General features: G+C 44.3%; 1 protein-coding gene across 3 annotated transcripts in view; it reads right to left on the bottom strand.

Moving 5' to 3' along the window:
* The window catches only part of PCCA (propionyl-CoA carboxylase subunit alpha), a 437,395-nt gene extending 425,827 nt beyond the window's left edge, over positions 1-11,568 (bottom strand). For 2 of the 3 annotated variants that reach the window (XM_061626591.1, XM_061626592.1), the window contains exon 1: positions 11,356-11,568. In XM_061626591.1, the coding sequence (XP_061482575.1) occupies positions 11,356-11,448 (93 nt within the window). In that variant the 5' untranslated portion in view covers positions 11,449-11,568. The remainder of the gene's footprint in view (positions 1-11,355) is intronic. The other variant, XM_061626590.1, reaches the window with a different exon arrangement.
* Positions 11,569-14,630: the final 3,062 nt, after the last annotated feature.

Raw genomic sequence — 14,630 nt, 5'->3', positions numbered from 1 at the left:
TTGTTGGTGGGCTCTTGTTGCGTTCATATCAGGTATTTAGGAGGAATCCTAGTAAGCAGGAACATGGGTGATGCCACCCCAATTTCAGGGATCACAGGTAGAGGGAAGTATAGCCATGGGGAGGGGTTGAACTACTACAGAAGACGAGGGCAAGGCTATCTACACCTTGTTCCTCACTCCCACTCCTCTCATGTATGGGTTCCTCGTTGCTCATCTGCTGTGCCCACTGGCCTGTGTCTGTTGTTTAATGCCAGATCGGTACACAATAAGACCACTCTCATCCATGATTTGATTGTGGATAAAGGTGCCGATTTGGTGTGCTTTACCAAGACCTGGGTGGGTGAGCTGGGAGGAGTTGATCTGACCCAGCTTTGCCCATCTGGATACACGGTGCAACACCAGCACAGGCTGCAGGGACAGAGAGGAGGAGTTGCTGTAGTCTACAGAACTTCCATCTCTGTCACCAGGAAACCACTCTGTCTTAGAGCTGGCTATGAGGGCCTACACCTGGTGTTGAGCCAAGGAGACAGTAAACTAGGGTTGCTGCTGGTGTACCATCCACTCTGCTGCATGGCAGTTTCTCTGACTGAGCTGGCGGAGGCCATCTCAGTTGTGGTATTGGAAAAGTTATGGGTGGTTTCAATGTCCATGCTGAGGCTGCCTCTACTGTTTGGGCTCGGGACTTCATGGCCTCCATGACAACAGTGCCTACTGACCGACAATGAGGGCAGCGAAGAAGGCCCACTTCTCTGCCACCATCACATCCTCAAGTAGCTGTCCCGTGGAGCTTTTCCGTATTGTCAGGGGTCTGTTGACAGCAACTCCAGAAAATGGAGTTTTAGACCCTTCAGAGACCCACTCTGAATTGTTTGCAAGGCAGTTTGAGGGTAAAGTTGCTCACCTCCATAGCAATTTTGATGCCCCATCTACATCTATTGTAGTTCCCAGTGAGGTGTGCAGTGCAACATCTGCTGCAACTTCTTGGGAATGGTTTCAGTTGATGCGGTCTGATGACGTGGATAAGGTGCTTGCAATGATGTGGCCAGCAATCATCCTCTCAACCCTTGCCCTTCTTGGCTTATTAAAGCTTGCCAAGGAGGTTTGACCAAGTGGATCCAGGGTGTGGTCAACACATTGTTGTAGGAGGTAGTGGTTCCAACCGTCCTGAAAGAGACAGTGATCCAACCACTCCTGAAAAAGCCCACCCTGGACACACTGGTTTCTGACAATTACCGACCAGTTGCAAATACCCCCTTCTTAGGGAAGGTGATTGAGAGGGTTGTGACACAGCAATTGCAAGTTCTCTTGGATGAAACAGATTAGCTTGACCCATGCTAGTCTGGATTCAGGCCTGGTTATGGGACTGAATCAGCCTTGGTCACCCTGAGATGACCTTTTTCGGGAGAAAGTCAGGGGGAGTGCGACCCTGTTATTCTTACTTGATCTCTCAGTGCTTTTGATACCATTAACCACGGTATCCTTCTGAGCCAACTTGGTGAGATGGGTATTGAAGACACTGTTTTACAGTGGTTCTGATCCTATCTTCAGGGTTGTTTACAGAAAATAGCATTGGGCGAATGTATTTCAGCCCCCTGGCAGTTGTGCTGTGGGGTGCTGCAGGGTACCATCTTGTCCTCCATGCTGTTTAACATCTGTATGAAACCCTTGAGAGTGGTCATCAGGAGATTTGGGGCAAGATGCCAGCAGTACGCTGATGATACCCAGCTCTATTTCTGTGTAACATCTGAATCAGGAGAGGCCATGCAAGCCCTGGATGCTGCCTAGGCTCAGTGGTGGGCTGGTTGAGGGCCAATAAACTGACTCTCAAGCCTGGAAAGATGGGTTGGTGGTTGCCATGTTCAGATAATTGCTTTGGATGGGGCCATACTCCCTCTGAAACACCAGGACCATAGTCTAGGGGTGCTCCTGGATCCATCTTTGTCACTAGAGGACCAGGTGAGCTCAGTGGCTAGGAGTGCTTAGAGATGTGAAGGCCCAGAAAAAAACAGAAAAATTCAGAAAAAAACTGTTTTTTTCTGGGTTTTTCCCAAAGCTTTTTTTGGGTTTTTTCCTGAAAAATTGGAAAAATTGGAAAAAAATGAAAAATTGATTATGGCATGTTTTGTTTTAGCATGATGAATAAAATGTTTCATTGAATCTTGCCCCCCCTTTTTTTCTCAGTTCTTTTTATCAGAATGGATGCTTTATGTATGTTTGACACTGTGGAAGACTAGCGGAGACATAAATAATTTTCTTTGTTATTAATGATGGTTTCTTCTGGTTTTTTTAAATTGTTTTTTGCCTACTCCTCATAAATTGGCAAAACAAAAGAGGTTCCTTACAGTTCAAGTGTTCTTTACAGTTCAGGATCTTGTAGATCCATTTCTTACCAAAAAAAAGTAAAAATAAAATGTACTTTTAATATACCAAATGTGATACTCTTATGACAAACCAATTTGTACATAATTACATTTGATGTTCCTGAAGTAACAAAGCGACTTTCAATCTGTAGAAAGTGCTAATATTGCATTTTCTCAATTTTTCCAAAAAATTCCATTTTTTTCGGAAAAAAGTTTTTTCCCATGGCATCAAAATTTCCAGAAATTTTACATCTCTAGGAGTGCCTTTCATCAGCTTCGGCTGGTAAGAAAGCTGCAGCCATTTCTGGACCAGGATAGCATGACCACTGTTGCCCATGTCCAGGGCTTGGAAGTAGTTACAAAAAAGAATTACTTGTAATTCATTACTTTTTTGAGGAACGAGTGGGTAATTCCTTTACATTTTGATTGTAATAGAACAAGGAGTAATTTTATTACTTTTGAGGAGTAATTGTAATGTTTCTAGCATTACTTTTGGGCATTACTTGAGGGGGGAGCAGGGGAAGTCTTCTGGCTCCTCTGATTCGTTGATGAAAATCATGTGCCTCAAATTGGGCTTCTGAGCAGAGTTGCTCTTCCCTCATGCTCCATGGGTGGGTAGGAGGCGATGAAGGAGGAGGTGGAGAGTGAGACGGGGTGGAGTGGAGAAAACAACTGTTCTTTAAAAACGATGGTGATGGAGAAGAATGGAGTGGAGGAAGAAAGGAGCCAGAGGACAAGAACATGGATAAAGAAGGCAGCAGCAGAATGGAGATAAAGAACTGTGGAGGTGGAAGATGTGAGAGAGAGGGGGGGGGGAAGAGGAAAGAGGAAAGAGAGAGTACATTGTGATTGCACTTGGCACACAAAGAGGCCTCTGCTGCCCTCCCTGGCTACTTTGCTGTATTTGCAGTGTTTTAACTTTTTTGCATCTCAGGGGAAAATGTTTGCTTGAGTGGGTGTCCCTTAGCTGGTGGCAGCAGGGTCCGGAAGGTGGTAAATGAGAGAAATTATGCTTGCTGGCTGAGTGGGGGTTGCACTTGGTTTGATGTGCAGAGATCTGAGCTGTGGCCTCTTCCTCCCTTCCGGCCTCCCTTACCAGTGGAGAGACCACCACTGCTATCTTATGGTTAAAAATAATTATTCTACTATCCATACGTGTCTTAAGTATAACTGTAGTGATTACTTTTGAGTAACGGGAAAGTAATCAATTCCTTTCAGAACAATCGTAATGGTAACTTATTCCTTTTTGGGGCCATGTAACAGTAATTGTAATTTATTTATTTTAAAGTAATCTTCCAAGCTCTGCCCAGGTAACCTCCGGGCTGGATTACTGTAATGAGCTTTATGTGGGGCTACCCTTCAGGCTGGTCCGGAAGCTGCAGCTGGTGCAAAATGCGGCAGCAAGACTGCTCACAGGGGCAGGGTATCACCAACAGGTAACCCCTCTGCTGAAAGAATTGCACTGGCTACCTATTAGCTACTGGGCTATGGTCAAGGTTCTGATTTTGGTGTACAAAGCCCTATACAGCTTGGGACCAGGATACCTGAAAAACTGTCTTATCCCTTATACACCCAGTCGATCACTGCACTCCGCAGGTGAGGGCCTCGTGCAGATACCATCTTATCAGGAGGTCCATTGCGCACAACATAGGAAACGGATCTTTAGTGTAGTGGCACCTGCCCTTTGGAATTCCCTCCTCTTAAATATAAGACAAGTGCCATCTCTGTTATCTTTTTGGCACCTACTGAAGAACTTCCTCTTCCAACAAGCCTTTTAAGCTGAGACCTTATCCCAGTCTGCATCTGTGTTGGAAGATTTTAATATGTTTTTAAACCTTTTTTAAAAAGATTTTTTAAGAGGTTTTGTTTTAATATATTTTAAAGTCTGTTTTTATGATGTTTTAATGTGTTTTTAGTGCTTTAGTTTGCCACCCTGGGCTCAGTCAAATAATAAATAAATAAAAGACCATTCAATTCAACTTCAGCAGCTCTTAATCTGGAAAATGCATGAAGATTTAATGCAAAGTGGGCCACTGTGGTGTAGTGGTAAGAGTTGGACTAGGAGAGCAGGGTTCAAATTCCCACTCAACCATGAAGTTTACTGGGTGACCTTGGGCCAATATCTCTCTCTCTCTCTCTCTCTCTCTCTCTCTCAGACTAACCTACCTCAGACGGTTATTTGTGAGGGTAAAAGGGAAATGGAGAGAACTATATATGCCCTTTTATTGTTTACTTATTTATTGCATTTGTATCCCAGTCTTCAGCCAAAAAGGATCCCAGAATGGCTTACATAAATCAATATATACAAGACAGTCCCTGACCACAGGTTTACAATATAAAAAACACAACAAACAAGGGGAAAGGTGCAGGCAGGGAAGAGGGGGGAAAAATGAACCCTGGCACTAATTCTTAAATTCTGAAGCTTGATAATGGCAGTTCCCATTATGTGTCTCTTTGAGCTCCTTGGAGGAAAGGTGGGATATACATCTAATAACAATAACAATAAACTGGGTAAGCACAATTGGGTCTCACATAGCGTAAGAATATAAAGTAGGGAGTAGATTGCCAAATTGGATTGGTGAAGCAAAAGTGGGTGAAGGAAGACTACAAATTCTCCATCCCCCAATATGCTGTTTGCTCTGCTCTGCAGAGGAAAAATACAAACTTTGGTACGTTTCCAACACAGGACAAATAGATCCAATAGTGGAAGCTATTAGACCATGAAAGGGGTGACTGTCTGCCCCACCCCCCATGATTACTTTGGACTAAAGTAAAATTCAGTCAGATCTCCCAGCTTCATGTCTAGCTTAATCCCTCCACCTATTGTGGTATGGCAGTGCCTGCTACATTCAGAGGGTTGAGGTAAGCAGGCCTATCACTTCCTTGCAGTTTTATAGATTCCTTTTTCATATTTATTTATTTATTATTTTATTTATATCCCGCCCTTCCTCCCAGCAGGAGCCCTTTACCGGGCCTTGCAACTACCAAACCACTACAACCTCACTTCTCTCCATTTGTACAGCCTTGTGTACATCATTCCTTAAGCCTTTAGCTGAACTTCCCACTGTAAAAACATTTATGGCTAATTATGTCAGGTGGCAGGAATTTGGGGTTGTCAAATTTGTGCAAAACAGACAATTTGAGAATCAGGGGGATAAAAGTGTAGGCTGCTCAGAAGTGAAAGACTTAGAGTTTTCCAGAAAGACAGGATAGAAATGTCTAGTAAGGAGTTAAACAGTGTGCAGGACTGTCAAGGTCAGCTCATAGCAGATGTGGCTGGCGAAGGGCAGTGTAAGCTATATAATCTTGATAGCTGAAGCACAGAGTGTGGGGGTGTTGTTAGAGTAGGGAGAAGCCAGGATTGCATTAATGTCTATAACTGCTAGTCAGTAAAAGACTCTAAAACCTATCAAGGACTCTGTCTATTTGTCTTGGGCCTACTACTGGTTTTGGGCGCAACCGGGTACAACCGGTCTCTGGGCATATGCTGGAATCACCGCTACAACAGGGGTTATGGGCCCAGATTAGCCCAGCTAACAACCCAAAATAGCCCAGAATACGGCCCAAAATAGGCAGCATTCGAACCCAGAGAAGGGGCTACCAGTTCAGCAAAGAAGCAAGCAAGCCAGAAGCGGTAACGTGGCTGACAGCTTGATCGAGAGAGAGGAAGGGAAGTGTGCTGTGGAGATGGCGGTTTCACTTTCAGCCGGCATGCCTCTGGAGAGGCTCACAGAACGTAATTATTCAAGCTGGAGACTAAGAATGCAGGCTTTCCTAACAAAAGAAGATTTATGGCAAGTAATCGAGGACGACCCACCGATTGCTCCTCAGCCGGCAGTGTGGATACACATGGATGAAAAGGCAAGAGCTTTTATTATATTGGCTCTGGATGACTCTCAATTGTAAAACGTGAAAGAACGGCCAACAGCGAAACTCATGTGGACAGCTTTGAATGAAGTTCATGTGAAACAGACAGCCAGTAGCAGAATATACTTAGCGCGTAAACTTTATCAAATGAAACTGATGGAGGGCAAAACAATGTCTGAGCATTTATTGGAATTACAAAGACTGTTTGCAGAGCTGCAGGAGCGGAATGTAGAGCACACACAGTTGCAAAGAGTTTACATCATCTTGTCATCATTGGACTCAACTTGGGACCTGTTAGTGAGTTCCTTAGAAGTGATGCAAGACGTAGGTTTGACTACGGATTATGTTTCGGGCAAACTTCTCCAGGAATGGGAGAGGAGAAATGAAGCCGAGAAAACGGAGATAAAAGAACGCAAGAAGACTTCAAACTTCAAAGAAACAGAAGCAAGATCGTTCGGACTTAAAGCTTGCTATTATTGTGGTTCGAAAACACATCTACAGAGACTGTGCAGCGAAGCGAAGAGAACGAGGCTGGAAGCAGAAAAGTGTACAGCTGGTGAGTGCTGGGACTTGTAAGTCATATAGCTGTGAAAACAAAGACAGTGATTTATGGGTGGTTGATTCTGGAGCAACCCATAGCCTTATAAAGGACATAAATATGTTCAAAACTTCACTTCCCATGAAAGAAGTTGTGATGCTGGCGGATGGAACAAAAAGGGAGGTGTTGGGCAAAGGTACAGTGAAACTCAATGTATTAAATACAATTATGACAGATGTATTGTATGTACCAGGTTTGGAGTGTAACATAATGTCTGTAAAGAAGCTAAACGCAATGGGATATAATGTAGCATTTAAACAAGGGATGTGTGAGATACAGAAAGGAGGCAAAATATGTATGAAAGGGTTTCTGAGAAAGTCACTATTCCATGTCAACATGGGTGTTGTCAGGTGTAGTAAAAGAAGGAATACAAATGTGATGATGCACAAGGAGAGTAACAGCAAGAACTCAGAAGGTGCATCCGTAATGTGCCCGGTGATAGAGCCATTCACCGCTGCAATAACAGCACCCGCAGAGGTGCAGGAAGAACCCTCTTCCATTGCTGATATCAGCAGATTGCCAGTAACTGAGCAGGCCAAATGGCAGGCAGCCATGCAAGAAGAGCTGAAAGCCATGGAAAACAATGGTACCTGGACACTGGGCAGTCTTCCCATAGGGAAGAAAGCCATAGGCTGCAAGTGGGTTTTCAAAAGGAAAAGGACCAGCTCAGGGGAGGTACAGCGGTATAGAGCGCGTTTGGTTGCAAAGGGGTTTACTCAACAGTATGGGACAGACTACAACGCAGTCTTCGCCCCTGTCGTAAAACACGAGTCTGTTCGGATATTGCTGAAGATAGCGGCAATGAAGCACATGCAAGTAAACCACTATGACATACGTACAGCGTTCTTGCATGGGGACCTCAGGGAGGAAATCTACATGGAGCAACCGCCAGGGTATATAACCAAGCTGGGGCTAGTATGTAAACTGCACAAGTCATTATATGGTCTTCGCCAGAGTGCTAGGTGTTGGAATGCGAAGCTGGATGAAGTGTTACAGTCACTGGGTTTCAGACGCTGTCAGGCAGACACATGTGTTTATGTCAAAACGAAAGGAACAAGCACCACATATTGTGCGGTTTATGTTGATGATATCCTATATATGTTTCACGAGGCAAAAGAGGAGCAGGAATTCCAGGATAGCCTGCGACAGCAAAGTGCTTGGGGCCTGTAAATCACTATTTGGGGACTGATATAATGCATTATGATGATGGTAGTTTCATGCTGAGACAGGAGGGGAAAATAATGCAGCTCCTTGCAGAAAGTGGGATGTCAGACTGTAAGCCTGTGAAGACTCCCATGACTGTCACATTCCAGCAGGACACACAGGAAACACCTTGCACTAATCCGACACTATATAGGCGCATATTGGGCAAATTACAATACCTAGTCAAAGTCACACGCCCAGATATATGCAATGCAGTAAGCATTTTGAGTAGGAAGGTGGAGAAGCCATCAGAAGCAGACTGGCAAGGTGTGAAAAGAGTGTTGCGATACCTTCAGGGCTCACAAACAAAGGGGCTGGTGCTTTCGGTGCAGGACCGGGGTGGCCTGGAGTGTTATGTGGATGCTGACCATGCGGGTGAGATAACAAGCCAAAAATCAACCACTGGAATAGTTGTGCTGCTGCATGGGTCAGTGATGGATTGGTGCAGCAGAAAACAAGCTATAGTAGCCACTTCCAGCTCAGAAGCTGAGTACGTTGGACTATCAAGTGCATGCAATGAGTTACAGTGGTTTGAGCTACTCATGCAAGAAATGGGCATAGAAATCAGAAAGCCCATCCAAGTGTATGAGGACAATCAGACGTGCATAAAGATGGCAACATCAGAAGCGCATACGAAGCGCACAAAACACATAAGCGTCAGATACCATCATGTGAGAGATAGCATTCAGAAAGGATTCACTGCCTTGACTTACTGTAATACCACAAAAATGTTAGCTGACATAATGACCAAGCCCATATGCGAGGAAAGGTTTAGCAAACTGGTTGATATGCTTGGAGTACGTAACTGGAACAATGTATAACTGTGTGAAACCACAAAGTCTGTAATAATTGTAATGTTTGTAAATCTGTAAAATCTGCAAAACATGTATTGTTCATGAAACTGTATGTCTTTATGGAAAAGGTGGGAGCTGTAGGCTGCTCAGAAGTGAAAGACTTAGAGTTTTCCAGAAAGACAGGATAGAAATGTCTAGTAAGGAGTTAAACAGTGTGCAGGACTGTCAAGGTCAGCTCATAGCAGATGTGGCTGGCGAAGGGCAGTGTAAGCTATATAATCTTGATAGCTGAAGCACAGAGTGTGGGGGTGTTGTTAGAGTAAGGAGAAGCCAGGATTGCATTAATGTCTATAACTGCTAGTCAGTAAAAGACTCTAAAACCTATCAAGGACTCTGTCTATTTGTCTTGGGCCTACTACTGGTTTTGGGCGCAACCAGGTACAACCGGTCTCTGGGCATACGCTGGAATCACCGCTACAACAAAAAGCACCTCTTCACAATGAAATTTATTTTTTTAACTCTAACAAGAAGTAAACCTTTACCTATCACTTGTAATTTAATGATTCATTTTAACAGAAGACAACTTTACAAAATATTTCATAAACACGTTAGCTACACTGCTAGAAGTCCTTGAGAATATGATAAATACATAAATAAAAACTCTGCTTAGCATCCTGAATATTTTTCAAATCTACCACCCCAAGTAATGAGGTAATCGAATAATGAAAGCCAAAAAAAAAAAAATCTCAGCCATACTGAAATGGTGATGGTGCCAAACTAGCTGTAGTCTTATCCACACATCCATGCGACACCATCACATCACTGCATAAGCTTACTGACAAAAGAAAATAGAGCCACAACTATTTGATACCATCTCATTCTCATTCTCCATCCCCAGATGACACATTGCATCAAAGATGTTCTTACTCTTTAAACAGTTGATAACTGAATATACCATATATATTATACACTACAATAGACAAACTGTTGTTAGAGAAAGTCTATGCAAACAGGAAGATTCAAGGGTCCAAAAAAATGGGAAGATTCCAGACTAAATGACTTTTCTAAAATTGTCCCTTACAGCTATTCCTAAATCTGCTTTATAAAAGTCTCATTAAAATGTATGGTGTCCAATTTGGAATAAACATGGACTGTTTAGAATGGGGCATACCAACATTTGTGGAAAGTATGAAAGCTCAACATATGACATTACATTTACACTGAAGAAGCACATGCTGGGGCAACTTTCAGGGTATGGATGTACAATATGAGTTTTTTGTTGTTTTCTCTATCTCTAGCTGATTAAAAAAAATCAATTACAGGGATAATAAATTGTTATTGTCCTGGTGTTTTTTTTAAGTCCAGTTTCCAGTAGAATGGTCCAACAAATGCATTGGGATATTTCACATCAGTGAAAAAGGAATGTGATTTATGGCAAGTACAATATAGTACTGATGGTTCAGTTTAATATCACTTTCAGTCTAGATTAGCGAGAAATTAATTTGGACAGGACTTTTATCACAACACAGATCTTGTTGATTACATAGATTTCAGAGTAGCAAAAGCAAACAAATACGCAAAAGGGCTAAGCAACGTTGATTAATTCAAAATCCAGTTCACAAGTCATAGTTCTTGTCTATCTAGCCATTAAGTGCTATGCAAGACTGTTCACACTGGCCCTTGTAGCCATCTCTACACAAGTTTCCTTGTCAACACAGTTATCCAGGAAAAAAAAGAGAGTCAGAAACATGGATATTAGCCTTTAAGGATGCAGAGTCACACAAATGTACTCACACTAGAACCTGTATCAGAACCATATTTATAGATGACAGTAACAATGCTCTGCAAATTAGTTCATACCCTCTTAAATGCACACTTCCGATCATGCCATAAGGAGAGCACTAAAATGACGACTAGAATATTCCTAAATATGCCTATGGTAGTATACACGCTACCTCTTACATAGGATTTTCTCTACATTTGACATGCATTACCATACACGAACATCACAAAGAACCCTCTTTCGTGAGCTGACTGTGAACATACTTCTCAAAGACGAGGACAGGCCACAGACGCCTAGTTCCTTCGGACCAACACCTATCCATAGACACCTGAGTCTCCGCCGCGCAAGTTACTCAGCGCAGGCGGCGCTTGTCGCAGATGCCACAGTTACACCTGACAGGCACATGCCACCTTGCACTCTTCTATGCCGCAACCTTCACGCTGATGTGCGAGACACACTTCCAAATCTGGAGGCAAGCTGCAGACAAGCATACACACACACCATCTGCTACGCTTAACACACATAGCGTTCCCAATCCAGTTCATGTACACTAGCTGGCATATGCCGCCTGGCCTTAGAGCATCGTGACACAGAAGAGAGACCTGGGCGGACGTACTGCTCGCTGACCCTGCACTGCTAAGGCGCTGAAGCCGGCTCCAAGGGAGAGAATGCCTCCCGCCCGCGTTGCTACAGCTACTACTGAAGCTGTACTGTTGTCCACCGACCCACTCCCACTGCAGCGAGGCTCACCGTTCGCGCCTGGAACAACCGCTCCACAGTCCCACGCTGCTGACGCTGCTGCCAAACTCCCGCCCGCCACAGAGAGGCCGCTGCCGCCATCATTCTCGGTTCAGCCGCCAAACTCCCCTCAGCAGTCTGGGCCGCCCTTTCACCTCGCGTCCTCTCGGCCAATCAGAGGCCGCTCCTTGCCAAGTACAGGCACCCGCCTCCTCCCATCCTGCCTCGGCTCGCGCGTCTCCTGAATAAGGCGGGGCGCTTTCCCAGGATGTCTCCCATCCCAGACGAGGGAGGAATGTGAAGGAGTAGGAGGGGCTCATGACAGAGAACAGGTCGGAGAACAGGTCAGCTGTTCGATCGCGGTTGTCGGCCGCGGGATAAAAGTGGGGCTGAGGAACATACAGTTCAGAGTAAACCATATAGAACAGTAGGACTCCGAGGGCATAGGACAGGGCTTTAATGGTTGCAAATATAATGACTAGAGAGTAGAACTCACTGAACTTATGTACTTATGAGAAAAACGTTTAGGATAGCGCAGCGCTGCAAACACTCCGTCGACGCGCAGTAGATCTTTATACATTATATGTCCAATCCAGCGTCTGCTGCTCATCCGATTTTACTGCAAACACGATCACAAACCTTGTACTGTATTGAATTGCAAAGAAACCCTGTAGCTCTCAACCACAGCGGTTAATTTGTAGCCACGCAGACGGAAGCACTGTCCCATAATAAATGCAAAAATGCAAGTACGTTCCAATGGGAGGAAGCGGCCCTAGACCTAATTCATTTACGTTCCCATATATAATTTTTAAGATGCAAGTTATTTGTTGCCCACACTTGCTACAGAGCAGTACTGTCGTGCCAAATTCAGAAGTTCATGTCCCTTCATGAGAAGTCACACCATGCCCCCCTTGAAGACACTCCCCAGGATACACCGTCGTTTTTGCTATTACATAATTATAAAACTGCTGTGTGCATAGGCTCATGCCCCCACTCTCTGGGGTCTAACCGTTACCAAAATGTTTTGATTTTAAGAATTCTGAAGTGTGGGACTGGGATTTGGGAGACCAAGGTACTTTTCCATGAAGCTCACTGCAATTGGCATGACAGGGGAAGCGTGTTAGCTACTGAGAAGACTCTTCTCTGTGGTTGATTCACCTCTTTCACTTTGACTGGCTCCAATCAGAATGAAAGGACAAGGAAGCATGTTGTTAGCCAAGTGAGAACTGTGATGTTCCTGCTTATAGTGTAAATATGGTAAGTGCTGTTTATATAGAAGACATGGTAAGTGGAGTGAAAGAGGAGGGGGGAGTACATGAGCAGTAGAATGCTGGATGATTGGCTGAGCGTTTGAATGGCTGGGAGTATAAATGGAAGAATGACAGTTGAATCTGGGTGGATGTTGGGAGTGTGGAGAAAGAAATGTTTGAGGGTGGATGTTGGGAGTGTGGAGAAAGAGGTGTTTGAGGGTGGAGGTCAGGAGTGTGGAGAAAGAGGGAGTTGGAGTTCTGATTAATAATAAGTCAAGTACAAAACAGGAATAGATGAAACCATACGCTTGTGAAACATTCTAAAACTAATCTTGTTATTTCTGATATTTAATAAATACTTATTTGGTTTACCAAAGGCCTGATCCTTGGCTGGGGGATATACATACCAGAAGGGAGGGCAAGGTAATTACCAAGGCTGAACAGAAACAGTATCTAATGGTGGCAGCGGTGAAGGGAGGAATAATAACAATTCAAGTATCCAGAGCAACCCAGAGTTGTATGCGGTATCTATAAAGATACAAGGGGGTTGGGAACAGCATAAGCACACAGTCACAAAAGTAACCAGCTAGAGAGAGACTCAGGCAAAGTCTCTGGGAGTATTGGTTATAGGACGTGACTGGTGGTGCTGCCTAGCAGGGGGATCTAGTGAGATCTGTGCTAGAGCGGAGTGAGAAACCATATAAAGGACGGTCCGGACTGGTGGTATCCCTGGTGGTGCCTAGTGAAAGGCAGCAGCCACAAGCAGGTGGGAACCTGACAGGGAGAACCAGGGAAGGACGTCACAAGAACGCTCTCCTTTCATGCTGATTGGCTCATACATAGGGACCCTGCTTCCAAAACAGTAAGGGAAGTAATGATCCCCTCTCCCACTACCCCGAACAACTACCTGCCCCAGAGTATTTTCACAGTAGGTCTACAAAAGCCTATAGTAAGGTAACTACATTGTACTACACTCCTTTTTGGTAGCTTGTAGATTACAGGCTAGCCATAGATTTTGTTCCTTACACCCATAAGAACATAAGAACATAAGAAGAGCCTGCTGGATCAGGCCAGTGGCCCATCTAGTCCAGCATCCTGTTCTCACAGTGGCCAACCATGTGCCTGGGGGAAGCCCGCAAGCAGGACCAGAGTGCAAGAACACTCTCCCCTCCTGAGGCTTCCGGCAACTGGTTTTCAGAAGCATGCTGCCTCTGACTAGGGTGGCAGAGCACAGCCATCATGGCTAGTAGCCATTGATAGCCCTGTCCTCCATGAATTTGTCTAATCTTCTTTTAAAGCCGTCCAAGCTGGTGGCCATTACTGCATCTTGTGGGAGCAAATTCCATAGTTTAACTATGCGCTGAGTAAAGAAGTACTTCCTTTTGTCTGTCCTGAATCTTCCAACATTCAGCTTCTTTGAATGTCCACGAGTTCTAGTATTATGAGAGAGGGAGAAGAACTTTTCTCTATCCACTTTCTCAATGCCATGCATAATTTTATACACTTCTATCATGTCTCCTCTGACCCGCCTTTTCTCTAAACTAAAAAGCCCCAAATGCTGCAACCTTTCCTCGTAAGGGAGTCGCTCCATCCCCTTGATCATTCTGGTTGCCCTCTTCTGAACCTTTTCCAACTCTATAATATCCTTTTTGAGATGAGGCAACCAGAACTGTACACACCCTCCAAACTTCTGCTGATCACACAGAACATCTCATGTGCAGCATGACTCCAGTTCAGATATGGTTTTTTCCTCCCTGCATTGGCAGCTAAGAGTGCCCTGAAACTCTCCAGAAATTAAAATTAATCTTGCAAGGCAATCACCTCACATGAAAGGTGAACAGGTGGGAAAAGTCATGGGGCAGTTCTCAGCCGGAATAATGGGGCAGTTCTCAGCCAGAATAATAAAGTGTGGCAATGTAGTTACCAGCTTTTTGTTAGCTTCAAAAGGTCACTAGAACAGTGGTTCTACAGTCAGTGACAGTATCCAACACCCAAACATAGAAGATGGGAGAAAGACTCTCTCTGGCCCTTTTTTCC

The sequence above is a fragment of the Rhineura floridana genome, chromosome 5 (genome assembly GCF_030035675.1).
Source record: "Rhineura floridana isolate rRhiFlo1 chromosome 5, rRhiFlo1.hap2, whole genome shotgun sequence".
In the NCBI taxonomy this organism is placed as follows: domain Eukaryota; kingdom Metazoa; phylum Chordata; class Lepidosauria; order Squamata; family Rhineuridae; genus Rhineura; species Rhineura floridana.
Note: the sequence above shows the minus strand (reverse complement) of the source record. Positions and strands in the feature narration are given on the sequence as shown.